Genomic DNA, 26,733 nt, shown 5'->3' with positions numbered 1-26,733 from the left:
TTCTTATGACTTTAGTTAATTCAAGGAAAACATTTATCAACAGGCAAACAGCAAAAAAGAAAATGTCCTTCAAACATAAAATATGTTCCTTAATATCAAGATAAAGACGCACAGCTTTGCCTTTTACCTTCGTGAACATGTGCATGAGTTTGCGGGCTACCGTTGCATTGTGGGTAATGTAGTTTTGGTGCGTGAAAAACACCAGCAGGCGGCTGTGGCGTGCGGGCCGGTTCTGATACTAATCAAATATCATCCCGGGGGCCAAGATCATTCAGATCAGGCCAGATCCGGCCCGCGGGCCTTGACTTTGACACCCATGCTCTAGAGTACGAACAGTGATATTAGAAAGTATTTGTACATAGTTTTTTTGTTTAGGTTTTTTAGGTTTTTCAAAGAATAAAGGCTAAACCTGCCTGCGTTATTATAACAGAATAAATGTGAGTTGATTGGCAGAATAATTATCACCAACTATTTTGATAAAAGATTAATTGTTGAAGTAATTTTCATGCAAAAACGGTAGAAAATGTTGTTTTTAGCCTCTTAAACATGGACATTTCCTGCTTTTCTCTGTATTGTACCATATTAAACTGCATATCTGTTGGACTTTGAGAAACTGGGAGGAATATTTTTTAATATTACTATTTTCTGACATTTGAAAAAACAAAGGATTAATCGATTAAGTACAGTAAATGATTGGCAGATTAATTGATCATGAAAATAGTTGTAAATTGTGAAACGGTCAGAAATACATGACGGCGATAAAAGGAATTGATAAGACCAGATCCATATTTGTTCCCGGCTCTGGATTCCCATCCCTACCTATTTTACCACATTTTCAATAACTAGTCATGATGTATTCAGCTTCATTTCTCTGGTTCCAGCTTTTCAAGAGTGACTTTGATGTTTTGTATGATTGTAAATGTAATATTTATAGTTTTAGACTGTTGTTCCAACAAAACAAGCAATCTGAAGACATCATGTTGGAGTTGGCAAACTGAGATTGGCTTTAATGTTTTTACTATTTTACTGGTTAATAAAGAAAAAACAAATTAATCGATAATGAAAATTGTTAGTTTCAGCTCTAATCTGTATTCTCTGAGGAAGAGATGCATTTAAAAATATATATATAATTAATTTTGAGTTAAAAAAGAGCTCTATAGAAATCTCTGTAATTGCAAAAATGTTTTTGCAAGAAACTAAGCTTGAAGAAAAATCGGCAGACATTACACAAGGCTCAAAATGGCCACACTGAAAATGGAAGGAGTATTGAGGGGGGGATACTCCCACGACTTAACTCAGCACAGTGGTAGAGCATTGATCATATTTAGCCTTATTTTCTCAACACCTATATTAGTACAGCGGACTGAATGTCAGGAATCCAGTGGATTCTTCTCGAGGTGTTGTGACAATTGGTGTTGCGGTGGTGGTGGGCTTCCCACTGTTTTGTTCTAATAAGCATGGAGCGGGACCGGGGTTGTTGTGACATCCTGTCAGCCTGTGGGCTGGACTGGCGCTCAGTAAGCAGCACAGTAGGATGGACTCCCTATGATTGTGCACTGACCTTTGCATCATGGGGAAGATGACAGGTAATTTAGAGGCCTCAGGGACAGTGGAACTATACATTTTCTGTCCCCGAACCACCCACAGCACCCACCACATTCACCTTGAGACGGGAACACTGCATGTGCACACACACATGCAAAAGCCAGTCACATGTTGTGTACACCCGGGCACAGAGGCATACATGCAACAAACATTGACACACACACACACACACACACACACACACACACACACACACACACACACACACACACACACACACACACACACACACACACACACACAGATCTGCCTTGACACCCACCCAACACCCCCATCATCGTCACACACTCTAAGCACCTGCATCATCACAACCCATCCTCAAACCACCAAATCACAGGGGGTGGCAAACTGGTAAGGCAGAGGGGGAAACTGATGATTTAGAGTGATAATTGCATAATCACCAGTTGTGATAATTGTAATTGATGACTGCATAATTGCTAATTGCGCTCTTTATGGGAACCCCTTTTTTCCATTGTCTCTCTGTGTGTCGCTCAGTAGCCCTTCACTCTGCTTCCTCTAGGTTTGTCCTCTCCCCCCTTTATTCATTTCCCCCTCCTCAACGCACGCTAGCTTGTCCTCACACACACGTGCACACAAAGATGCACACACTGTAAGTATTCTCAAAGGCTTATCAGTAAGTATTTCCTAGCAGCATTGTCCCAGAGGCTGTGTTCTGCCCACTCTGTTGCTGCGTGAAGAGTTATGGAGGAGCGCTAACAGGTTTCCTTTGTCTCTCTCTTGCTACTGTGCCCCAGGCTTTACACCTACTTGTAAAATCAACCTGTGGCCAGACCCATTCCCTCGGTAGCCATATCCTTTATCACAAAACGGGTGGAAACAAAAAAAATGCGAGCCAGTGCCAGGGACAGAGCCATATCTCCCAGCCAAAAGAAGAGAAGTGATCTGCCAGTTGTTGTCCTTCCTTTGGCTGTACCCCCCCTGCAACCGCCCTATCTGCTCCTGTCTGTTAGTATGAGGCATCTCATGTGCTCGGCTGGCGGTGGATTAGCATGGAGATGAAGATGACTCCTGATCACTCCATATTATGCACGACACCTCAGAGTGCTCTGATGAGAGCAAGGATGGGTTGTGGGGGGCCATCTATACGCATAGCGGGCGCTAACGTGAGAAGGCATCAGGCAGGCGTGTGATTGATGGATCTGCTAGTGTCTGTAGGCAGGTTAATGGTGTGATTGTGGAGGTAATCTCCGTGTTCTCTCGTTAAAGGATGATGGAGGACCAGGAGACCCTGCATGTCTCTGGAAGATGGAGCCCTAGTTGTTGCCGTCAGTGGATCTCAGACTTTTTCCACCTTGAGTTGGGAGCCTCATTTAAGTTATATGCTTCAGCGGAAGCCGGGCCAGCCCGCAGACTGTCAGTGAACAGTTGACGACTAGCAGTGGGTTCAGCCACCCTGCCGTAGTGGCCATGTAGTTCAGGTGCAAGCGCTGGTTGATAATAGTTTGTCTGGATGCCACAAAGTGCTGTTGGAGCTTTGCTCACTGTCACGTTGAAGAGCAGAGGTTTGTTCTTGGCTGGAGGTGGCACTCAGGAAATTGCTCCTGCTCATAGTGAAAAACGAAGCAAACATAAAAACAGTCTCTTATCGGGGGGGAGAAAGCAAACCTTCGCTGAACCAACACTAGATGTTGATGCACTCACATATAAAGGTGGAAACGGTGTTAAAGTGGGTCACCGTGCTTCACACATTTTTACAGTTTGTGAACGCACGTGGCAACATGAACGTCATGTCCTGGAAGGAGAGGGGTGGTGGGTGGGTCGGTGGGGGCAGATGGAGGTGGGTGGGTGGAGTTTGAGTGGGGGTTAAATTGGGGTATAGCTGAGTGAAACAACAGCATGGTGTAGCAGGGAGCAGGCTGAGAGCTGCAGACTATTGCATCTGTATTGATTGGGCTCCAGCCTTTTCCATTTTCCATGAACTCCTCTGAGCTGCTCCAAGTGGGAGTGATGGGGGGGATTTGCTTGATCTTTATGATATTTCTTTAAACATGATGCTGTCGTTATGCCTCCCCAGGGAAGATGCCAGCCATTTCCAGTAAATCAAAAGCTCGCCGTCCCTCGCTGTTTTCCACACACCTTATTTATAGCCCCACTAAACACACCTCCACCGCCGCCATCGTTCTCATAAGTGTTTTCAGCTTTTGCAAAATGAATGTTTTTCAAGTGTAGTCATACCGATGATCAGCAGCCTGGCTCAGCCAGAGCGCACACTTGACCCTCCGCTGTGAAGTCCATTGAGCCGATCCGATAGAGGATGTAATCAACAGTGACAGAAATGACATAGACAATAGATGACAATAATTTGAATTCCGTCTGCTTATGGAGTGGGGGTGGGGGGGTGGGGGTCATTTGGATGGGCCTGATCTGATTTACCGTTGCAGAGCAGAGGACGTGGAGAGGCAGCTAAAGCGCGTCCTCTGACTCACAAACAGGCCTGAGGTCTTAGCTGGAGCTGGGAGCACGGTAACCCACATACCCACTAGTGCAGGTGCCCTCTCCATGGGGCCAGGTGGTGGCTAATTCGCTTTCTTTGTCCCTCCTAATGAATCGTTAATTGGTTTGCATCACCCGCCGAGCCGAGGATAGCAGGTGCTGAGTGCTGCTGGTGATGGAGGCCACTAACACTGGCGAGTCTTCTCGTGCACGCGGACACCTACATTTAACAGGCCAAATGTCACCTTGCAACATGCAGCTTGGCAGTTAAACAGGGAGGATATGGTCATAGTTGACGCCTTGTGTCTCTAGTTATCAGTGTTTATGTATAAACACAGGATTTGAATTGGTTGATCTCTGCACAAGCTATACAAACTTAGCATTTCTCTGTCAGTCATACTGAAGGTAGAGACATACAACGCATACACAGTCTTCATTTATTGGAAGGATGCCGTGAGGCTGACCTTTGCTCTCCTTGCTATTGATTCATTGTTGGCTATTTAAGATTTTAAGTGTTCCTGCTCTGTGTAAAAGTCAATGTAATGCCTGAAATGTAAATATTCTGTGCACTGTTTGTTAGACATATTTTAGGACTATATCAGTGGATGTTTGCCTTAATAGCATCTTTTCCTCTCCAGGTGGTTGCTCTGAACAAGCGCAGCAAGGAGGCCGAGTCTGCGTTCCTGGGAATCTACAAACAGCTTATCGAGGCCCCAGGTGAGTCTCCCACTAAGACCAGAGATGTGCATCATCACTAATAACAACAACAACAGCAACAGCAGCAGCATAAACACCACATTCACACATATTGCAATCAGAATTATCTTTGCCCCTTCAAAGATCACCTCCCAGACATCAACTCCCTATCAAACCTCTACCACCATCACTGGATCGGCCCTACAATATACACACAGTGACATGTTTATATGTACGTATTTTCTCGTTGTAGATAGATATGGCGCAACAGCACGAGGATATAAGATGCATAAAACCCTATACCCTGTGGCTCTTATCTGTTTTTCAAAGTCTGTGCACTCAAAGTGGTTTCCAAAACTCTGCGTGAGGCCACTTCAAACCCCAGCACTGGTCCTTGAGTGTAGCCTGGCTGAGGAGCGAACACATCCTTGAGGAGCTCTGCTGTTGATTGTGGAGGGCCAATTAAAATCCCAACTGAAGTCGGGCTTTGTGTGGAACGCAGGCCTGATGAGGCCAATGGGGGAAAAAGGGAGAGAGGGGCAAAGACAGTAAGTTAGAGCGGAGAGGAAAAACATATTGTGTGTTTATTCAGTTGTTATTTCAGCGGTGGGGCACGTGCACCGTATTGCTCTTTGTTGCAGGAGACGGCAGCGAAAACGCCGCCCAATCTCAGTCTAGATCAGAGAAACACTTGTGGCAGGAGTAGAGAATGCTGTTTACAGATTCAATGAATACAAGATAAAAGTCTGCGTCAGAAAAATTGCGACGGCAGCAAGTGACTTTTAAAGGTCTCCATTTTTCCTTGAAGTCCCCTGCTTGATATTGCACCACGCGCACACACACACACACACACACACACACACACACACACACACACACACACACACACACACACACACACAGCACACACACAGCACACACACAGCACACACACACACACACACACACAGCACACACACACTAACACACACACACACACACAGCACACACACAGCACACACACAGCACACACACACACACACACACACACACAGAGCACACATTCACTTTGAATGGAGTTATTGTCTTGATAAGGAATACTGTTCTTTGAAGATGTATTCAGTTTGCTTTTCTGACCTGTACCTTTTATACGGAGACCTTAATCCAAGCCCAGGAGCGTCTCGTGGGCTGTATTTTGTCACAAACCTATCTCAATAAAACAATAGTCAACCACGAGCTGTCGTGTTCAAGAACAAAGACATCCAAATAAAAAATAAAGGCCACCGTCACCAAACATGAACTCCTTATGGGGAAGCAAAGAAAACCCTACAGCCTCTCTTCATGCAGTGAATTAACCAAACAGACTGTAAGACTGTGGTCTTTATATTGAGTTGTTGTATCGTGTTACATCAGTTGACGTAACACAGCGAGCCTCCTACCTCCGTTTGACCTTTCACTATATCACTGAGACAAAGTGAAGCCGGTTGTTATCTTTCTCAGACAGCGCACTAAACACTACGGAGAAAACAGACTGAATTACTCATTACTTCATACTCAAAGAAACTCATTACATTACTCTAATAATGTAATAATTACTCAGTGGAACAAGTAATAACATCACTTACTTAATAATAGTGTTGGTAGTCAACCACAGAATATGTCGGTCCACTGAAACTCGACCTACTCTTCAGCCAGTCGATTGATCGATGGGGAAAAAGGGGCTGTACACTGAACATGAAAGAAAAAGGCTCCGCGTGGTTCTCACCGACGTTCTCCAACTCAACACGTACCGATGTTTTGAGACGGCCATCTGCGTCTGATACCGACCCACAAACAGAGGGAGAGGGACTTTGTTTTCTGCTCAGGACGCCATTACACCACGATATCTTTACATAGAAAATAGTAATGTTCTAAATATCAAGTACCGCCCTTTACCTAAATCCTTCACAGTGCACTGAGAGAACTTTTGTGTCCACCAAAGCGTTTTTCCCCGGGGGCAGAATGTGTTTTTTTTTTATTCTTTGCAATGGAAGCGCCGTTTATTTATATTTCACTACAAATGAATATAGGATTGCCATTTGCTAACATAAGCTAGCCTGCTAAGAAGACACGACATGTGAGGGATCCCTTACCCTCAGGGGCCCTAAAGGCGTAGGACACCATGAGCGTTTCTCTCCCGCGCAATTACCGTATTTCCCGCAGTATAAGGCGCACCTCATTATAAGGCGCACCTTTAATGAATGGCTTATTTCGAAACTTTTTTCATAAGCCGCATAGAATAGACGCTACAGTCGAGGCCGGGGTTATGTTAAGAACCGCCTCTAAATTCATTGATGTTAAGTTTGCATGTTAGCGCGAGTAGCATCCAGCTGCAGACCCGGAGCACAAGTCCCTGACTTGACACAAGCCCCACACTTGAAAAAAATAAACTTCTGCGTCACTTCCGTCAAGCAAGGGGCTTGTGACAAGTGAGGGGCTTGTGTCAAGTTTTAGGTGCGCCTTATAGTGCGGAAAATACGGTAATTCACACGTCAATATATTTTTTGAACTGTTATGACTACTTTCACACAGAATGCGGATGTTGTGAGGTCATAGAGTGAGGTAATTTTCCCCCCGCAACTAGGTTTTTCTGAGCTTCTCAGTGTTAAGGCCTTAAGGAATCAACCAGTGACGCCAAGTTTGACTCCTTACGACGTTGAGAAAGGCAGCGCGTACCGGGTCCATGTTTTCCATTCTTACCTTTCACAGTAGAAGCCCTAGACTGTGTAACTTTTAAGACAATCTGGCGGAGAACATCTGGTATTTACAGGGAGCATTTACCCCCCCCCCCCCCCCCCCCCCCCCAGTGTGCTAAGGCCCTACAACTCTCAGATTCACTGTGTGGAAATTGTATTTTGGTAACGTGATCAACTGCAAATTGCACCACTACAGTACATAATCGAATACGGTCGACCTTATCTAGTGGCCATGTCTCGTCGGGTAGAGGGGGCCTGTGTCTAATCGAATTTTACGACTTAAATTATTTTAGCCCATTCAGTATTTGCACATTTCTTAATAGTTTTGTGTTCCATCAAATAATCACAAAGGAAGTGAAAAGCAGGGATGGCTGTGGATGGTCAGTGGGGGCCCAAAGGCAACACGCAGCATTTCTCTGCACACAACTGTAAATATATGAAATTAGATTAGACAGAATTAGATGATGATGAAGTTGTGTGGGATGGCAAGCTACGATTGGTCAGGGTCCAACTCGTAGTCTGCCATTTCTTTCAGCCAAGACACAGAAAGATTTACGACTCATTGATCGCCTAATCTGACACAGTGATCATCTCCAAAAGCAAAAATCTAGTGTTGACTGATCCCAATGTTGGGTGCCTTCATTGCCAGATATCCCCCCCCCCACTTCTCCGGCTGCAAATAAACAGAAGCTGGAGTGTTTCTGTGGCCGGCTCAAGCAGTATGTGCCATCTGTGAGGAGGGCCTACAGTACCCCGGGCCTGTTTGTCACTGTACATCTTGCTGCTGGTGTCCAAGGTCACAACTCCCCCCCCCTCTCCTGCCCACCCCTCGCTAGAATGGATGACTCCAGGTACACCGGAGGACAGTCATTTGGCTGTGGCCCCACTTCATTTCTCTCTGCCCCTCAAACACAACAGCGAGCGCTCCCACCATTCCCCCAACAAATGCTACAGCTCATGTATTTTTAATCTTTTGACAGATGCAATTATTCTTTACACGCCGTGCTCGTTAATCTTAATGCAGTTATTACTATTCATTGCAGGACGGGTTTTTTTCACCCTCCTATTATTTCATTTGAAAGGGCCTGCGTGTGTGTGCGTGCACGCTCATTTGCACGCCAACAGTAAAAGGGCCTTCGGTCCAATCAGAACAGCTGAGTTAATGAATGCAAGAGGCGAAGAGGGGACACACACACACACACACATACATGCAACAGCAGCTCAATATGTGACCTGTTGTATCTGGCTATCATTAACATCTGGTCACATATCAGTTATCCATTTTGCCATGGCCACTATTGAATACAAATGACTTATACGTTACAACTGTGAGATTCCAGCACCGTAGTGTTTGGCTTTGTTCATGCGAGATATAATGCTCTTGTTCAATGGCAACCAGAAGTAAACTCGAAACAGATATAACTTCTTGATACAAGTGATTGAAGTGATTCCTTGCCTTTTATGAGGCCCCTAAGCCGAGATGTCAATCCACGGGAGTGTTTCATTAGCGTTCTATATTTTGATTTGCCTGTGACATCTCCCCATGCCGTGCACTGTAACTCCCACCCAGTCTGGGGCTTGAAAGAGGCCTGTTAACAGTGTTTCCCTAACAATGTTTATATCACCTCCGCACGGTTTTGATCAGTGCAGATAAACACATCCTGATCACTGAACGCTGGAAAACAGTGGCAGCTTCTGCCCAAATTCAACGGTTTCCCAGAAATGCACCTCACTTCCTCTCTCTTTCTCTTCCCCACCTCCTTGCAGGCTCACTATATGCTCTTCCCTGCTAGAGTGTGTGTGTATATGTGTGTGTACGCGTGTGTGTGTGTGTGTGTCTGTGTGGTGTTTGAACGTCTGCGTTTGTTGCCACCTCTGTGAGAGCAGCGAGGCCCTGTCGCCAGGGGCGTAGCCCTGAGACTGACGCTCCAGGTGTTTGCTCTACCTCGCCTCCTCTCAGAGCACACACTCATCCCTTAGGATCCACCCCGCTCCCTCTCTCTTTAGAACACAGCTCCTTTTATCTGAGCGGGGAGCTCACTGAGAGTTTGTGAAGATTCTGATCTGAATACACCCCTCTAAGTATGTGTGTGTGTGTGTGTGCGCGCACCAGAGCCTACGGCATGTCTGAGGTGTGTGAGTCTTTATCTGTGTGTGTGTGTGCCAGTGGAAATCCTATGGCAACAGCACTTGCTAGTGGTGACCACGGGTACTGCGGAGCCGAGCTCAAGCACAAGCAGCTTTTTGTCACTTTAAGTCGCGTGTCTTCTTGTGAGATGAGACGGTTATAAGTGCCGCGCACATTCACATCAGATGTTTCCCTCAGCTACGAGATTATCAGAACAGAACGCACTGACCTTAGCAATTCAGACTCATTCAAATGCATAAAGAATAGTTGTCCTTCTTCAACCTTTCATATACATAAGCAAGCACCAGCGAGACAGGCCTGCGAGGCACAGCGAGGCTTTATTGTAATTTTGTAGCTGAGTACCTACAGTAAGGATGAGAGCGAGGGAGGAGGGTTCGTGGCAGCCTGTCGGAAAATAAGGAGATATATAAAAGCTGATGGAAAATGAAAGCTCTCTGGGCGGGACGAGATTATGCACAAGTGATTAATAAGAGCAGTAATAAACAAAGGCCCAGGAGATGTTTGAGGTGCTTAATAATGCATTATGTTCATAAAAGAGCTGGGCCTCTCCAACTGATCCCTGTGGAGTAAGAGACCCCAGAGGGACCGGGAGAGAGTGTGCTCTTAAAAGACAGCATCTGCGTGTGTGTGTGTGTAGGAATGTCTGCTGGAATGTGTGTGTGTGTGTGTGTGTGTGTGTGTGCCTGAGAGCGGTTTAGATGTAACCATGGGATTCAAAAATGTAAAGACCACAGACCGGTGTATTTGATGATGTTAATTCACCGCGATTGGCCTCGCATGTCTCATAAATAAGAATGTGAGGTACGTCGTTTTATTTTTTCACGTGGAGTTCGTTTGGATGTCATTGGCATTTTCATCCGCAGCGTCTCCCGTTCATTTTAAACGCTACCTAGCTCCGGCTCCACTCTTTTGTTCCCAGCTTTAAAACGTCTTAAGTATTGATGTCATTCCTCCTCCGTCCTTCAGTCTGTCAAACAAAGACATGGAACAGGTTAAGAAGTTTCTCTTTCAGCTTTGTTTTGTTCACACACAAAAGACGCCGCTTCCCGCAATCACATTTTTCTTTTCTCATTCCAACCTTTTTTTTTATTTTAGTATGTTCTCACTCCTTCTGCCACATCAAGGTACAAGCGACATTGCACTTTGCTGCTTGAAAATCAAACGCGCGTCGGTTTAAAAGTGCACCGGCGAACAGAAAAAGTCATGTTTATGAATTTGTTGTGAAGCAGTTTGTCCTTTTTCTAATCGAAGCTAATCCTTGACAGGTAGAAGAGAAGAGGCGGCAGTTTATCCAACATACCTCACATCACTTTACGTTGTTTGTGAAGGTGAAAGTAAAGACTGCTTTCAACCTAGTTTGGGTTCTTGACAACATTATTACAGCAGTGTTGCTGTTTGTTGCAGCAGCGTGTGTGTGGACCTTGAAGTCCACTCAGAGGGAGAAAAAACAAGACTGTTTTGAATGAAAAGAAAAAACCTTGGAGCACAGCCTTGTAAATTAATTTGTTCGTGTTGTATGATGGGAACACAGCTGGCCTCATTAACATGCGCACAACAAATAATTATAGCGCTTTTTTTCTCTCTTCAGCCAGCCAATGCTTGGCTAATGGGCTTGCTGGGTTAATTATGTCAGAGCGTAATTACACAGGGCCCAGGGAGACATAATGGTGCACCCTGCTGCGCCCACACCGCCTAATGATGGTGTATCGCTGACAGGGCCAAGACGGACCGCCCCGACACACCTGCTTGTCTTGGCGCACACCACCCTGGTCCACCCCCACCCACCTAGACACACATCCTGAGCCTGTGGGCCGACCTCCCCTGTGCCACCTGCAGTCCGCTGAGCCGTCCAGCCTCTGACAGGCATTGGCTCGTGCTTAGCCTGGACTGAAGGCTTACCCACATACAGTAACCTCCTCCCGCTTTGAGATGTGCAATAGCACAGCAATGCAGTGACCACAAGCAAGCAGCTACAGGGCGGCAGCCTCATTATCACTCAGCCAAAGTGATGAAATTCAATATCAATGCAGCTGAGAATGTGAAAAAACAATTAAAATTCATGCTAACAGTTGTTGGCTATTAGCAAGTCAGGATTTATCACAACTTCTTACTTTGCAGACGCACACAACAGAGACCAGAATGAGCTTCAGTGTAAGTCCATCTACAGTACGCCATGATTACACCATGCTTTACACACAATAGTGACTCCCAGTGGCTAAAGGACATTACCATAAATACAAACTACCCAATATTACAACCAACTTTTTAAAACCAAGGCATGGTGTGGTGGTGGTTAGCACTGTTGTCTCACAGCAAGAGGGTTGCTGGTTCGAATCCAGGCCCTTCTGTGTGGAGTTTGCATGTTGTCCCCGTGTCTGCGTGGGTTTTCTCCGGGTTCTCCGGTTTCCTCCCACAGTCCAAAGACGTGCAGGTGTTGGGTTCATTGATGACTCTAAATCACCCGTAGGTGTGAATGGTTGTCTGTCTCTGTTCGTCTCTATGTGTCCTGTGATAGACTGGCGTCCTGTCCAGGGTGGACCCCGCCTCACGCCCGATGTCAGCGTGAGGCGGGGTACGACTCCCGACAGGGGCAAGCGGTTGAAGATGGCGGTTGAAGATGGATAGATAGATGGATAGATAGATAGATAACCCCATAGACAATGAAGCTGCCGCAGAAATACCCTAAACTGCAGTTTCTTTAACAACCACTTGAAACGGGTTCCCAAAGGGGGTCAGAGCTGTGAACCCCCATGTTAAAGTGCCTGACTTTACAGCAGAAATAAACATATGTACACTGGTAAAAAAAAACATTATCCCCCCCTTTAAATTAAAATAAGTATAAAAGTTCTGTATAATTAAGAGCTATGCCGATTGCACTGGGTCTGAGAGGACTGTAATTTCATTTTTTGCATTTTGTATGTCATGCATATTGCAATTTTTGACAATAAAACTGACTTGACTTGACTTGACTTGACTTGACTTGGTCGCTCTGAGAGGTGAGTGCCCTCACAGGAGACCGTAGGTCAGGCATTGCAAGATGGTGACGAGCAGAGCCACCGGGAGCCGCCCACTCTGAGCTTCATTTCGGTTCTTCAGAAATCTCTGGGTGGCGTCACAGAGATTACGTCCATATTTATATAGTCTCAACCGATCATTGGGTATAAACTTTCAATCTCAAATTCAATAAAAAGGCAGCAAACTCGAGACACTCCCATCGTCATATTTCAAATCTTCAAACTAAACGCATCCGTCTGATCGTCTGGCTGCACTAGTTTCCTGTGATAATATTGTGATTTTGGGCTAAAATCACGTTTTTTTCTTAATGTCTGATAGAAAACTATAATTTCAAATATTATTGCAGACATAGTGCACTGCAAGTGTGGTAATTTCAGAGAATATTTTATGTTTTTTCTCCAAAATTTACCACTTTAATCTGTATTAACTGAATATTTGTTGGGGTAAAATCTGATCAGGTACCTGTTTTATTACTCTGGTGCCTTTGCAGATTTGTGGTCCTTGGTCCTTGAGACAGCTCTCTATATTAAGTGACGTTCTTTTGTATTCTTCGAGCGTTTTGTATCTGTCTGTGTCTTTGTATACATGCTTTACCGAGAACTGCTCTGATCAGATATTTGTGTTAAATGATGTATTCAAGGAAGGACAACTGAGGCTCTTTGAGATATTCATTCATTTTTGGGAAGAATCATCATTTAGTACAAGTTTTCCACATCAAGGGTATTTTCTCCTACATTTACAACTTTAACCACGAAAATCAGCTTTTTTTTCACAATGCACTTCTGCCATCACCCGCCCCCCGCCGAATTCTGACTGGTTGACGTGTGTGTGTGACGATTGCTGATATACGCCTCGTCTCTTACGTGACTGACATAAATAATAGCCCGGGCTATTGTTTGATATTTCACGGTAATGTGTTAATAATTTCACACATAGCTCCACAGTAGAAGTCGCATCCCCGGACAAACTATGAAAAAAACTGCGATTTATAATCCGAAAAATACGGTAACAATGGGCCGAATACACTGTCATATAGAAATAATAGTTTCATGTTTGTCCAATGGCGTTATTGAACCTCCCTATGCCTTTCCGCTCTCCGTGGCTGTGATTCCTGCAGACCTGGTTTTCATTCACCAGAGAAAATTATGTATTAAATCTCCTGTGATTTATTAGTTTAAACGAGCTCCTGTTGCCCGATCAGTTACCGTAACCTCGGAGCAGACGTCCAATCATCCATAATTAAGATAAGGGACGAATTAAAAATTGATCGCTTTATTTTACGGTGAGAGTGATGTGACTCACCTGACGTACGTGATGTCTCGTCAGCTGTGTTACCTGATTAACAGGAATGCGAGCGGGCAGGGTTAATGTTGAGTTCCTCTCCCATTCCAGGGTTTATTTGGTGGATTTAGCATCAGAGCTGCTCTAAAAAGAAGCTCCGTCGCTCCTTATTAGCCTCATCAATTAGCTCTATTTTCCAAAGTTATCAGCAGTCTTTCTGGACTCTCCCTCAGTAACTGTAGATCCCAGGCCCTCGGAGAGTAGCCCCGCTGCTCCACTTTGACGTGGGTTAATTTTGTATACAGACTTAAGTTATATCCCTTCACTTTATATTTGACTTTACTTTACTCCCCTGCCACTGATTGATAATCCTGGCTTGTCCATGTGTGAGAGATCCCTTACTATAATCTCTGTCCTTTGATCATTAAAAGTTGAAAGGATATATGTGAAAGAGGCTGATAAAGTGATTTCTGTGACAGTGGGTCGATGGGATAGCAGTGCTTTAAGTCATCCTGTTTGTCTTAGAAGAGCTCTGCTCTTAATAGTGATGTCCCTTGTGACTGATGCAATATCTCTGCAGCTGGTGTAACAATGAATGCAGACAATGTTTGACTGTAAACGGTCCTGGGAAAAATAGCTCGATCAATTAAATGGCCCAAAATGTTTGTCTGATGAAAATGCAGATACGGCAAGCTGCAATGATGCCCGGGATTTCAACAAATTGCACGTTGCACAAGTGTTGGCCCTCTGATGAGCGTTTATTTTCGTGGCCTGCCGGCTCCGAGGTTTGCGTTCTCTCTGTGGCATCTGGCAAAGTTTAAACGTCTGTGGCTCCAACTTCTTATGAAAAGTCACTTCAGTCAGTGCCCATACTGAAGAAGGGATCCAATTGGGTTCCACACAGAAGTCTTAAGATGAGTGGATGAAAGCTGTGGGAGAAAAGTTTGTGCAGCAAAGCAGCGATTTTCCTCCTCTTTTAGAGTTTTGAAGGGCTGCGGTGTGTGTGTGTGTGTGCGTGTGTGTGCGTGTGAGTGCGCGTGAGTGCGTGTGGCTCTACATCTCGCCTCCCCCCCTTGTCAAGGAGCTCCCCTGAGCTTCCCTCTCTGTGCTTTGGCACTAGAAGTCACCTCCTTTGGTGTTCGTCAGGCAGGTACACAACAGGAGCAGCTCTCTCTCTCTGAGCTGTTGAACTTTTCGGGAGGGGAAGAAAGGGAAGGGGAAGATTAAAAACAGCCCTGTGATGTGGAGTGCCGAGCTGCCTCCTGAGAATTCCTGGCATAATAATTTAAATGATCAAATGATACAGAGGAGACTTGTTAGCTGAGAAACAGCCTCCTAGTTGGCCCCATGGGCCCAGTGCTGCCGCGCATGCATTGCAAAACAGCTCCTCTGTTGTGCTAAAGAATCCAGCTTTTTTCCCCCTTTTCAGGAGCAGACTTTTTCTACACTTCGCCTAGGTGTATACTCGGGACTTAAGACTCCGTCACATATTCATGGCACTCTTTTTGTCCTTTTTGCCAATCATCAGCACGTGAGAAGACTCATTAGAGTTGATTTCTGTACATGTGAAGGGTCGGAACAGCACTTGTGTCATTAGGTCCAGCCTGTGAAGTTTTCAAAGGCGCCTGAGTGAGAAAAGTCTAAGAGTCACTCTTCAGAAACAAGTCTCAGTGGAATAGTGTGTCTCTGTTGAAACTGCGTTACAGAGAGCTCTGTGGAGTGCTTTACTGGCAGCGCACGCGGTAAAACAGCTATTTTGCTTTTTTTGAAAAGTAGGAGTGTATGGATAACATGTGAATCTCAGGAGTTGTTTCTACAGAGATTTGTTTGTGTGTGTTCTCACAGATCCAGCACCAGTGCTGGAGGCCTCACATACCCTGGAGGAAAGGCTGCAGCACCTTCACAGCTCGGCCCCAGACAGCGAGGCCCTGGTACGAGAGATCAGCGGGCACTGGAAGAAACACCTGGAGTGCCTTGAAAAGACAGGTCAGGCCAGAATCAGTCCCCCTGAAGTGCTGGGGAGTTAAATGTCCGAGGTCTAAGGAAGGCTGTGAATTTCACCTTATTACAAATAGAAACGAATCGTCACATTAACCTGTTAATATGCGATCACTCAGCTGATGTTGTAGAACTCATGGCAGCCTTTTTCTTCCATGCAGAGTCCTCAGAGGACGGTCCAGCAGTTTCAGGGGCATCAGTGAAAGAGGAGGCTGCAGAATCTGTCTCTCGAGCCTCTCTGATGACGCCCAACAGCACACCGGCCCCCGGGGCCCCGGGCTCCCCACAGCAGAACTACCAGGGCCGAGCTGAGGACCGAGGGTGAGAACCAGTGAACCACTACCTGCCTCTGACTGAGCACCATTATAGATTAACGTGAGGTTTATACAGACAAATGAACCCCTTTAAAGGGATAGTTAGGATTTTTTGAAGTTTTGACTAACTAACCAACTAACCTTTCTGTCAATGGAGTCTGGGGGCTTTGACGAGAGCATAATAACGGCTTCATTCCCCCCACGTAAACAGAGCCGTTAGCTACTGATCCGTCAACAGCAGTACATTTCTTAGCTTGTGTGGCGGTCCTCATGTCTGCTTCTTCAAACTGGGGACGTGCAGATCGCCATCTACTGTAGTAGATGTAAAATATATAAGTACCTCATACAACTACGCTTAAAAATATCTGCAATATCGCTTTAACCCAGTTCCTTAAAGTGAAATTCCAACGTAAAATTATCCCAGGGTCATTTTAGGCAAATACATTTATCAAAGTAGCCTTTTTTTGTGTGTGTATGAACTACTAACGGCGAAATCGACAACAGGCGCTAACAGCCAAATGCGGCTAACAGTGATTAACTCGGGCAGCAAGTTAAATGCATTAAAACGTATTTTTTAACCACTAATACTGCTCCAAATAACACCAAACCTCTGCAGTAGCATGATAAGAGTCCTTACACATTAACAGAAGCACCAACAACGTGATTAGTGAACCCGGAGTTTATTAAAAGAGTGTTTTAAGGACTTACCTACTGGCCCCTGTACCAGCTCCTCTCATAGTAAAGTCCATTCAACTCAATAATCAAATACAATCCAAAGGGAAGGAGCCCATTGATGACGTTGTGGTTTGTGGCAGTTGGGTGAAATATCTTTACCTCAGTCTATCCGTAGTCAGTTGCTGCATTCGTGCAGTCTTCTTCAAGCACACCTTCTTTGGGTCAGAAGCTCCTCTAGGAATAATGAAGTCGTCCTTTTGGAAATGTTTGCTGCAGACACGGTAATCCCTCTGCCTAAGCGTCTCAATCGGCGTCTCAATGTCCAGATTCAAAACAACAAGCAGAGCACGGTCATCGTACCACAATAGCAGCCTATGGAAAGTTTCTGGGTTTTCAGCTTTCATTTTTGTTTTGTTTTACATCCGGGAAAGATTCAAACACGAACCATTCTGGCTCTCTTCGCTTCAAGTTGCAGGCTGGTCGTCTTCACCACATTCTCACTTATGCAGTGCTTCTTCAGGCTACACACGCCCCTGACCCCTGACCCTTGCCCCCTGACCCCTGACCCCTGCCCCCTGACCCCTGCAGGGAAAGATGCTGTCTTAGACTTTTCCAAACCTTTTTACATCTATTATTAACTTATAGTTCACCAAACTGTCACAAACCCCAACGTTTACGTTTTTGCTGCAATAAATCATCAATGGGCTCCTTCCTTTTGGATTCATTCATCTTCAACCGCTTATCCCGGGGTCAGGGTCGCGGGGGGGTGCTGGAGCCGATCCCAGCTGACATTGGGCGTGAGGCGGGGTCCACCCTGGACAGGACGCCAGTCCATCGCAGGGCACATAGAGACGTACATAGACAGACAACCATTCACACCTACGGGCAATTTTAGAGTCATCAATGAACCGAACACCTGCACGTCTTTGGATTGTGGGAGGAAACCGGAGAACCCGGAGAAAACCCACGCAGACACGGGGAGAACATGCAAACTCCACACAGAAAGGCCCAGGCCGGGATTTGAACTTGACTTTGGTTATTGACTTGAATGGACTTTACTACGAGGAGAAGCTCTTTAATAAACTCCAGGTTCACTAACTACTTTGTTGGTGCTTCAGTTAATGTGTAAGGACTCTTATCATGCCACTGCAGAGGTTTGGTGTTATTTCGAGTAGTACTAGTGGTTAAAAAAGACGTTTTAATGCCTTCAACTTGCCGCCCAGAGCTAATCACTGTTAGCGGCTGTCCCGGATTTCTCCGTTAGTTGTTCATACACGGAAAAAATTGTCTCGAATGTTTATTTGATGAGTGAATTTTCCGAAAAAAGAGCCTGGGATGATTTCACACCAGAGTTCACTTTAAAGGTTGTCAAGGATTTTCCCCACGCATAGATATTCCCATTGTAGTGCTGTTTAAAGCACCAATATCCATCTTTTGATATTATATGCGTAGATTAGAGGGTCATTTGCCTTCTATCGTGTTGCCTAAATGTCCCCATTAAGGTTGTCCTGGGGACATTTTAGGGTTGTAGTGAGAACAGCAGCAATAGTGAAAGGTTTTTAACAAAGAAACTAAAGCTTAATCAAATGAGGCTCCAAAACAGTGACACAGAAAACATCTGCTTCTATCACATTAAAGTTTATATTCGGGAACTTTATCACTTAGAAACAAACTGTTTCTAAATGATAGATTGGGATTAGGACATTTTCATGTCTCATGGCATCGTGTTGCATAATGAAGCTTACTGTAAATCTGTGGCCTTGACGCAGTGAAGTATCTGCTTCTCTCAGGGAGGAGGAGGAGGAGAGCGCCAGTGTAGGTTTGGCTGACAGACTATCAGAGGCCGAGGAGAAGATCAAGGTCCTGCATTCATGTAAGTGGTTTAAACACTCATATATATACTGTAGCTGTTGCATTTCATTTCCACCTGTGCCAGTACGTGTATAATTACATTATGGTGCGTCGTGCTGCAACACAGGCGCCCCGCCGCTCCTTTGTTCGCATGACAAGAAGTTCAAACGTATATATTATTGAAGGAAGTTTGTCTTTCACCATGTAACAGTTTAACATCACCTTTCAATCAATTATTTGACTGTTAATGGTTTCCCTACTTGGGTTATGTTTGAACTACAAATGACCGGTGTTTTGGAAAGATATGAAGGACCCCCTCCAAGGAAAACTGGTTTAACTCTTCCTTCGTTAGCATGTCTGTATGGTGTTTTTATACACTACTAGAGATATAAGAAAAATGAGCAGTCAGCACCATGGCCGAGCATATTCACCTTGTAACTGCAGTGTAAAGGTTTGCCGTCTTGAATCGGACCACGGAGCTTCTGTGTCATACCAAAATAAAAGCTCATACCAGAAATAATTGATGTTGCTTTATCGCAACATTCATTAACAAACAGTTTAAAAGACTGACAGGTGAATTAATCACCTGAAAAGATAGTGAGCGCTTCTAAATTCAGGCTTCAGACAGCCAGGTCTTCATACGTCACATACCTAAGGAACAAATCCTGTCAACCTGTGGCTGGGGCGTTTTATAGCGTAACCATGGCAGCAGTGGTCAGCACGGCCACATCCAAAGTTTCCTCAATGAGGGAAAAAGAGTAGATGTGCTTCCAACCATCTTGTGGGAAAACCATAACAAACAAAATAATCATCATAACACACTTTAAAACAGGAGGACTTTAATGCAACCACATAATTGATTGACAAATAAATCCAGTGATGTAGCTTTAAGGTCAAAGTTCATGTGTCTTTTGTAAGTTAATGTCTCACTTCCCCTGCCTGCCTCTCACCAGCTTTGAACACGGCACAGACAGAGCTGCTGGACCTGCGGTGTAAATACAACCAGGAGATGACGAACAAGTAAGAGTCTGCCTCTGATTTTACATTCTGACAAACTGTTACGTGTCTTCCCCCCCACCCTCTCAAGTCGCAGTGGTTACACACCTTCCTCACTGGTGCTCATTTGAGCGTTTTAGGTACTGCTCTTCTTTATTTTGCCTGCATGAGCTCGTGTCCAGCGTAGAGCTGAGGAATGCCATTGTAAAGACAGAGAGTGACTCAGCCACTAATGCAGGTCGATGAGAGAGGTCTGTGTTTGCCTTCACTGGCAGCTGGGCCATGACAGCCCTCAAGAAGAATTGCTCCATTTAAAGATTGCTTCAGAAAACACTCTACCTTGTCCTGGTCTTTGAGCGCAATGTATCCACCGCACGCCTGAAATGAATCTGAGCTTGTATGAAGGATGTCGATAGACATTCAAAGTAAACACTCCTTTGTTTGGGTTGTGCTCCAGAGCACAGTCAGCCGCTGCTAATGGATTTTCTCCCAGGCTTAATCCATGGCGCAATTGAACTGATGTTTTTAGACCTACTGCCATCCATTTTGTTGGATTGGACACATTTTCGGTTTGAGCTTACCTTGCATGTGCCGCTGCGGGTTGAGAGAGCATCTCGGTTATGTGGTTTGTCATACAGTGTGTGTGTGTGTGTTGTCCTGATCACATTCCTCCGGGCTGACAATAGCACCACTGACCCCAGAGCACGAGCTGCAGTTATCCCACCCTGACCCTGAGCCTCTGAACACCGGGCTGGCCTCTATTACTCTCACTGACTGTTTCCTCAATGTTGATAAGAAAGACTATTTGTCTGCTTCGGCTTGAGTGGCTGTGCAGGTAATCAATACAAAACATTTTCCGTACCGCACAAGTTCATTAAATGTGGAGGTGACACCTGTTAGTGTTTGCGCCATCTAACCTGGCCTTATTGATAGAACCGGGGCATGGCCGAGACCCTCTGAAACCAGGGCTGCGCCACACAACACTGATGAGCTTTAATGCAAGAGGACATTTGGTTTGAGTCAGTCTCAGTGTCTGAGTGATTCCACATCTCACTGGGGAAATAGTTTTGTCTTTTTGAGTTCTCACGGCGTAACGATTCCACTGGATCACTAATATTTGAGGTAATTATGCAGCCCGATGTGAGACAATGGGAGCAGTTAAGTGCAAACATGAAAGGGAACGAATGTCGGGCTGAATGTAGTTTCTTTAATGTGGATTAAAAAAGTCTAATATGTTCTTTGAACACATTTTTCTTTTGGTAAAAAGGACTACTGTGTCCCGAAACTGGAGAAACCCTGGTGCATATTTAAATCAATCACAGCATCCTCGTTAATTCATCCCTATCTACCTTTTGAAAAGCAGGTCCCACGTGTGCAAAAGGGAACTGTTGAACTTCAAACACACTCATGAATAATCCTGCTGAGCTTCTGTTTAAATTAGACTACTCTGATTGTTGGATGTATGGAGGCAAGTTGGAGCTCGGTCTCCAAAGAGTTCTGAGGATATCATCCATCCATCCATCCCTCCATCCCTCCATCCCTCCATCCATCCCTCCATCCATCCCTCCACTGGCCACAGCTGAAGACACAGAGGGCTCGTTATGTTTCTAAGTATCTGGGACTCTTAAATGACCTCTAGAGGAGCTCACAATCAGAATCACAATCAGAATCAGAATCAGGTTTATTGCCAGGCAATTTTCATTACAAGGAATTTGACTTGATTTGACAGCGCCTACATAAATATAACCATGAACATAAGCAAACTAAACATAAAGCATTGAAACTAAAAAAAAAACTTTAAATAAAACTATATAAGAAGAAAAATTATATACATGAAATATAAGTGAGTGTGTTTGTATGACCAGTGCAGGTGGTAGTGTGCAAGTTTGAGTGTCCAGTGAAAAAGGGGGGGGGGGGGGTGTTAATATAACACCTGTGATTTGGGTACGTTAATATAACGTATGAGTTCCAGATGTCGTTAATATAACGAATGACCGTTAAGTGTCTTTAACAGAATCCCAAAGCCTGATGGCAGAGGGGAGGAAACTGTTCTTGTGGCGGGAGGTTTTGGTCCTGATGGACCGCAGCCTCCGGCCAGAGGGGAGAGGTTCACACAGGTAGTGTCCAGGGTGGGAGGGATCAGCAGCTATCCTCCCTGCTCTCCTCAGGGTCCTGGAAGAGTAGAGCTCTGGGAGAGAAGGGAGGTTACAGCCAATCACCTTTTCTGCAGAACGTATGGCACGCTGCAGTCTGCACCTGTCCTTAGCAGAGGCAGCAGCGTACCAACCATATTCAACCATTAAACAAAAGTTTCCCCCGGTGGATTATGGTATTTGTTAGTCGCAGTATCTTAATGTGATTATAAATCAACAGTATTTTACGTTTTTACCAAAATATTCCTGGTATTGAAACTTCTTTGGTATGTAGTATTATTATTAGTAGTAATATTTCCTATTGAATTCAATTCAATTCAAATCAATTCAATTTTATTTACAGTGCCAAATCATAATCAAAAGTTATCTCAGGACACTTTACAGAGTAGGTAAAGACCACACTCTATGACTTATTCATGATTTACACAGACCCAACAATTCCCCCGTAGAGTACGGTGGAGACGAACACCTTCACTATAACAGACAGGAACGTCAGACAGACCCAGCTCTGTGGAGGACGCACATCTGTCTGCACCGGAGAGAGGAAGAGAAGGAGAGAGAGAGAGAAAAAAGACAAAGACAGACAAAAGACAGAGAGACTGACACACTTCCAGAGATGCAAGCAGCCAAAGAGTAACAGTAACTATAATAATATCTATAGTAATGTGAATATGACTCATGTTATAACAGTTAATACAGCAGAATAGTAGAAACAAGCACAGCTAAGGTGATAGAAAATGAAAATTATAATAATTATGGTGGCAAACATGATCAATGATGAGTAGCGGCAATAGCAGCTACGATACAGCGAGACACACCACTGATGGTGTTTTTATAGCTACACATTTTATAGTTTATAAGACTAGTGACAGTATATATGACTAATAGTTATAGAAGTAGCAGGAAGCGTCATGCAGCAGCAGGCACCACCACGATCAGCAGATTGGGTCGTGGTTACACTGCAATAATGCATGTTTTTTAAGATATTGACTGGTTATATAATATCTATTAAGTCATATACAGTATGTTATTTGTATGTTTTTATGACAGGGATGACTTTGATTATAAAAAACATGTTTAACATTTATTTTACATGGAAAAATTTCATTCACAAATACAAATCCACTAAAAAAGAAACCACAAAGGGGCGCTTGGTGGCTCAGTGGTAAGAGCTGGCGCCCCACGTACCGAGGCTAGAAGTTCTCGACGCAGCAGCTGGGGTTCGATTCCCACCTCGGCCCTTTGCTGCATGTTGCTCCCCTCTCTCTCACTCCTGTTTCCTGTCATTCTTCAAGCTGTCCTATCCAATAAAGGCCAAAAAAATCTTTAAAAGAAACCACAAATACAACAATTAAAAATAGAATTATATAATAATAGGGCTACACGGTGGTGTAGTGGTTAGCCTCACAGCAAGAAGGCTACAGGTTCGCATCCTGGCTGGGGCCTTCTGTGTTGAGTGTGCATGTTCTCCCCGTGTCTGCGTGGGTTTTCTCCGGGTTCTCCGGTTTCCTCCCACAGTCCAAAGACGTGCAGGTGTTCGGTTCATTGATGACTCTAAATCACCCGTAGGTGTGAATGGTTGTCTGTCTCTGTTCGTCTCTATGTGCCCTGTGATAGACTGGCGTCCTGTCCAGGGTGGACCCCGCCTCACGCCCAATGTCAGCTGGGATCGGCTCCAGCCCCCCCGCGACCCCAACCCCGGGATAAGCGGTTGAAGATGAATGAATGAATGAATGATTATATAATAATAGTAAAGCAATGAAAACAGTTGCAATTCATTAAGCCTTAAATATTTCCCTTTAATGTTGTTTTTATTAGGGTACCCCTATGTATATAATCCTGTCCTGTTCCTATACTTGTATTGTTGTGTAAAAACTATTGTACGGTTAAAACATGATGAAATAAAGTAATAATGAAAAAACGTAATGCATATGGTAGTGTAGTGTCAGCAGAGGGGCAGTGAATGCAGTCTAACACAACAGTCGTGCAGTAGAGCCAGTGGGGCGACTGTGGGGTCGGCGGTTTGATCCCCGCCCTGCCCTACTTGTGTCATGATCGTTGTGTCCTTGGGCAAGACACTTCACCCACCTTGCCTCGTGTGAATGTGCGTGACTGCTGTGTGTGTGAGGAGGTGGTCGAGGGGCCGAAGGCGCCGATTGGCTGCCGCGCTTCCGTCAGTCTGCCCCAGGGCAGCTGTGACTACTGCGTAGTTTACCACCACCACGTGCGTCTGTGTGAATGAAGGGAACCTGGACTCTGTAAAGCGTCTTGAGCACGATAAATCAAAGCCATAATAATAATAATAATAATAATTGAGCCTCCCTTCATGAAGACTTCAGTGTTCAGATTCGGTCTGAACTGTTTTGGAGAAGCGTCTTTAGAGGCTGGAGTTTGTGGAGCTGTTGAACTGCACTGTGCTGTACTTATGTCTGAGATTATGGTGTTTCTGGCTAAAAGCAGTTTTAGAAAGAGAAAAATAAAAATGTTCTTTATTTAGAAAACCTGTGCTGTGAGTACGTCTGAAAGCGTCACGCTCCAGAAGTCAAAACCGGGGTCTCCACGGGGATTTGATTGAGTTGTAATGAGATGTTAGGTTGATATGGTCCTGTAGAAATCAAAAATCTGATTTCAAGTTTGGGATAATTTTAAACATAACCGTTCATTTGATTCATGACTGTTACTATGGAGACGTTTGCCGCCCTGAAGTAAGGGAATAAATGTCTTTGCTGGAGCTGTTTCACCATCAGATAACAGGCTGTTTCAGGGCTGAGCAGTGTTGCACTGTAGTCACCGAGCCTGGTTAGTCATTGTTAACAGAGGCACTGAAGTAAGACTACTGTGCAGTGCAACTGAAACTCCCTTCTTACTTAATGTTGTCACACAGTACATCTCACACAGTCCTGCAGTACAACACCAGTGTACCATCGTTTATGGTTCAAGGCTTAAAACGCTTTATTATTTTATTTTCGGAAATGGGGAAAATAAAAATACCTTTACCTCTAATACTTTAACGTGAGAGTATCTCATCAGTAATCCTGTGCTTTTCTGTGTGTGTGTGTGTGTGTGTTTGTGCGTGTGTGTGTGTGTGCGTGTGTGTGTTCCAGGGCAGAGGAGGTCGGCGCCATCATGGCGAATCTTGAGAAAGCGAACCAGGTGAGTACAGTCTTCCTCTGCACTTCTCTGATTGAGATGCTCCTTCGTTAAGGTAATCACTCCTGTAATCAAGCCTTGGCTTTAATTAGACACCCTCCGTCCTGCCCCCCCACCCCGCCCGCCTTCCTCCTCCCACTTCCACCTCCCCTCCCCTGAGTGTGTGATTAGCGAGTGTAAACCTGAGCCCCCGTCGGTGGGCGCTGTGGCAGCACGGCTCCACTCAGCAGAGAACAGCACACTGCCGAGCGCGATTGATGCCGCGGCGCCAAACGCCGGGGTTCTTAGTTATTTCACCGCCTTGATTGCTTCCTATCCTGGTGATACCTCTTTTCTTCTCCCCTCTGCGTTCCTCTCTTGTGCTCTTTTCCTCACTCTGCTGCTCTCTGGCAGTAGCTCCTAGATAAATGTTCTCAAAATGAATCGTTAATTAGCAGGCCGGGTGTGACAGAGCAGGTAAACAGTTTGGGGAATAAAGCGGGCTGACTAAACAGCCCCCTCAGCACAATAAAGCCATGGGTGCGTGCGTCTGTGCGGGTCCCACCTCAGGGTTTCACTCAGCTCTAAAGTTTCAGAGCCAAGGCGCCTCCTTTGATTTTGTTTATGCTCTCACCTTGATCGTCACATTAGCAGCATTGACGCGACCGGTGTAGGTAAACTGTAACGCTTTGTGTGCACAGAGAGCGGAAAAGGCCCAGAGGGAAGTGGAGAGGCTAAAGGAGCAGCTAGCCAGTGGCCAGAGAGCCACCGCAGGGGACTGCCACCCAGCAGAGGGCGCCAGCAGGGTAAGAAGAACGTCACTTCATCTGTGACATGTTATTTCATTTTTGACCACATCTAGAAATGCACCGTACACTTGTGAGATACTGGTACTTTACTCCATCACAGAGAAAATGATTGTTCTTTTCACTCCACTAAATGCAAGGCAGGGCAAGGCAAGTTTATTTGTATAGCACCACACCTATGGTCATGAAAGCTGGGTCATGACCGAAAGAACGAGGTTGCGGGTACAAGAGGAGGAAATGTGTTTCCTCAGGAGGGGGGCTGGAGTCTCCCTTAGAGAGAGGGGGAGAAGTTCAGCATCCGTGAGGAACTCGGAGTAGAGCCGCTGCTCCTTTGTGTTGAAAGGAGCCAGTTGAGGTGGTTCAGGATCATCTAGTAAGGATGAACCCTGGGCGCCTCCCTAGGGAGGTGTTCCAGGCACGTCCAGCTGGGAGGAGGCCTCGGGGAAGACCCAGGACCAGGTGGAGAGATTAGATCTCCACACTGGCCTGGGAACGCCTCAGGATCCCCCAGTTAGAGCTGGTTAATGTGGCCCGGGAAAGGGAAGTTTGGGGTCCCCTGCTAAAGCTGCTGCCCCCGCGACCCGACCCCGGATAAGAGGCTGAAGATGAGATGAGATGAGATGTATGTATGGTATTTTTCATGTGCTACCAGACGTATCCTGAGTGAAATGAGCAGTCGACTGAGCATTTCTGCCTTGTAACTGTGGCGTACAAGTGTCATTCTCTAAAACCTTCATTCAGAAAGCAAATGCTTCATCGATCACATACCTAGAGAACCAATGTGTACGACTTAGCTAAGATAAAGAAATATCCTATTTGAAAGCATCAACATAATGGAGTTTTCTGTCCACATTGTATCTTTCATACAATATGCATGTATAATATTTTCTTTTTATA

At 45.1% G+C, this 26,733-nt stretch overlaps 1 protein-coding gene across 1 annotated transcript in view; it reads left to right on the top strand.

The window, feature by feature from the left end:
• Nucleotides 1–26,733, top strand: part of cux2b (cut-like homeobox 2b) — a gene marked incomplete at both ends in the record, with an annotated part of 104,407 nt that overhangs the window by 66,387 nt on the left and 11,287 nt on the right. The window contains 7 exons of the mRNA XM_083912691.1: nt 4,698–4,776; nt 15,760–15,900; nt 16,074–16,233; nt 18,692–18,774; nt 19,706–19,772; nt 25,006–25,054; nt 25,732–25,836. Coding sequence (XP_083768817.1) covers nt 4,698–4,776; nt 15,760–15,900; nt 16,074–16,233; nt 18,692–18,774; nt 19,706–19,772; nt 25,006–25,054; nt 25,732–25,836 — 684 coding nt within the window. The remainder of the gene's footprint in view (nt 1–4,697; nt 4,777–15,759; nt 15,901–16,073; nt 16,234–18,691; nt 18,775–19,705; nt 19,773–25,005; nt 25,055–25,731; nt 25,837–26,733) is intronic.

Source organism: Echiichthys vipera, assembly GCF_963691815.1.
Source record: "Echiichthys vipera genome assembly, chromosome: 4".
Lineage (NCBI taxonomy): Eukaryota > Metazoa > Chordata > Actinopteri > Perciformes > Trachinidae > Echiichthys > Echiichthys vipera.
This window is presented reverse-complemented; position numbering and strand designations above follow the sequence as displayed.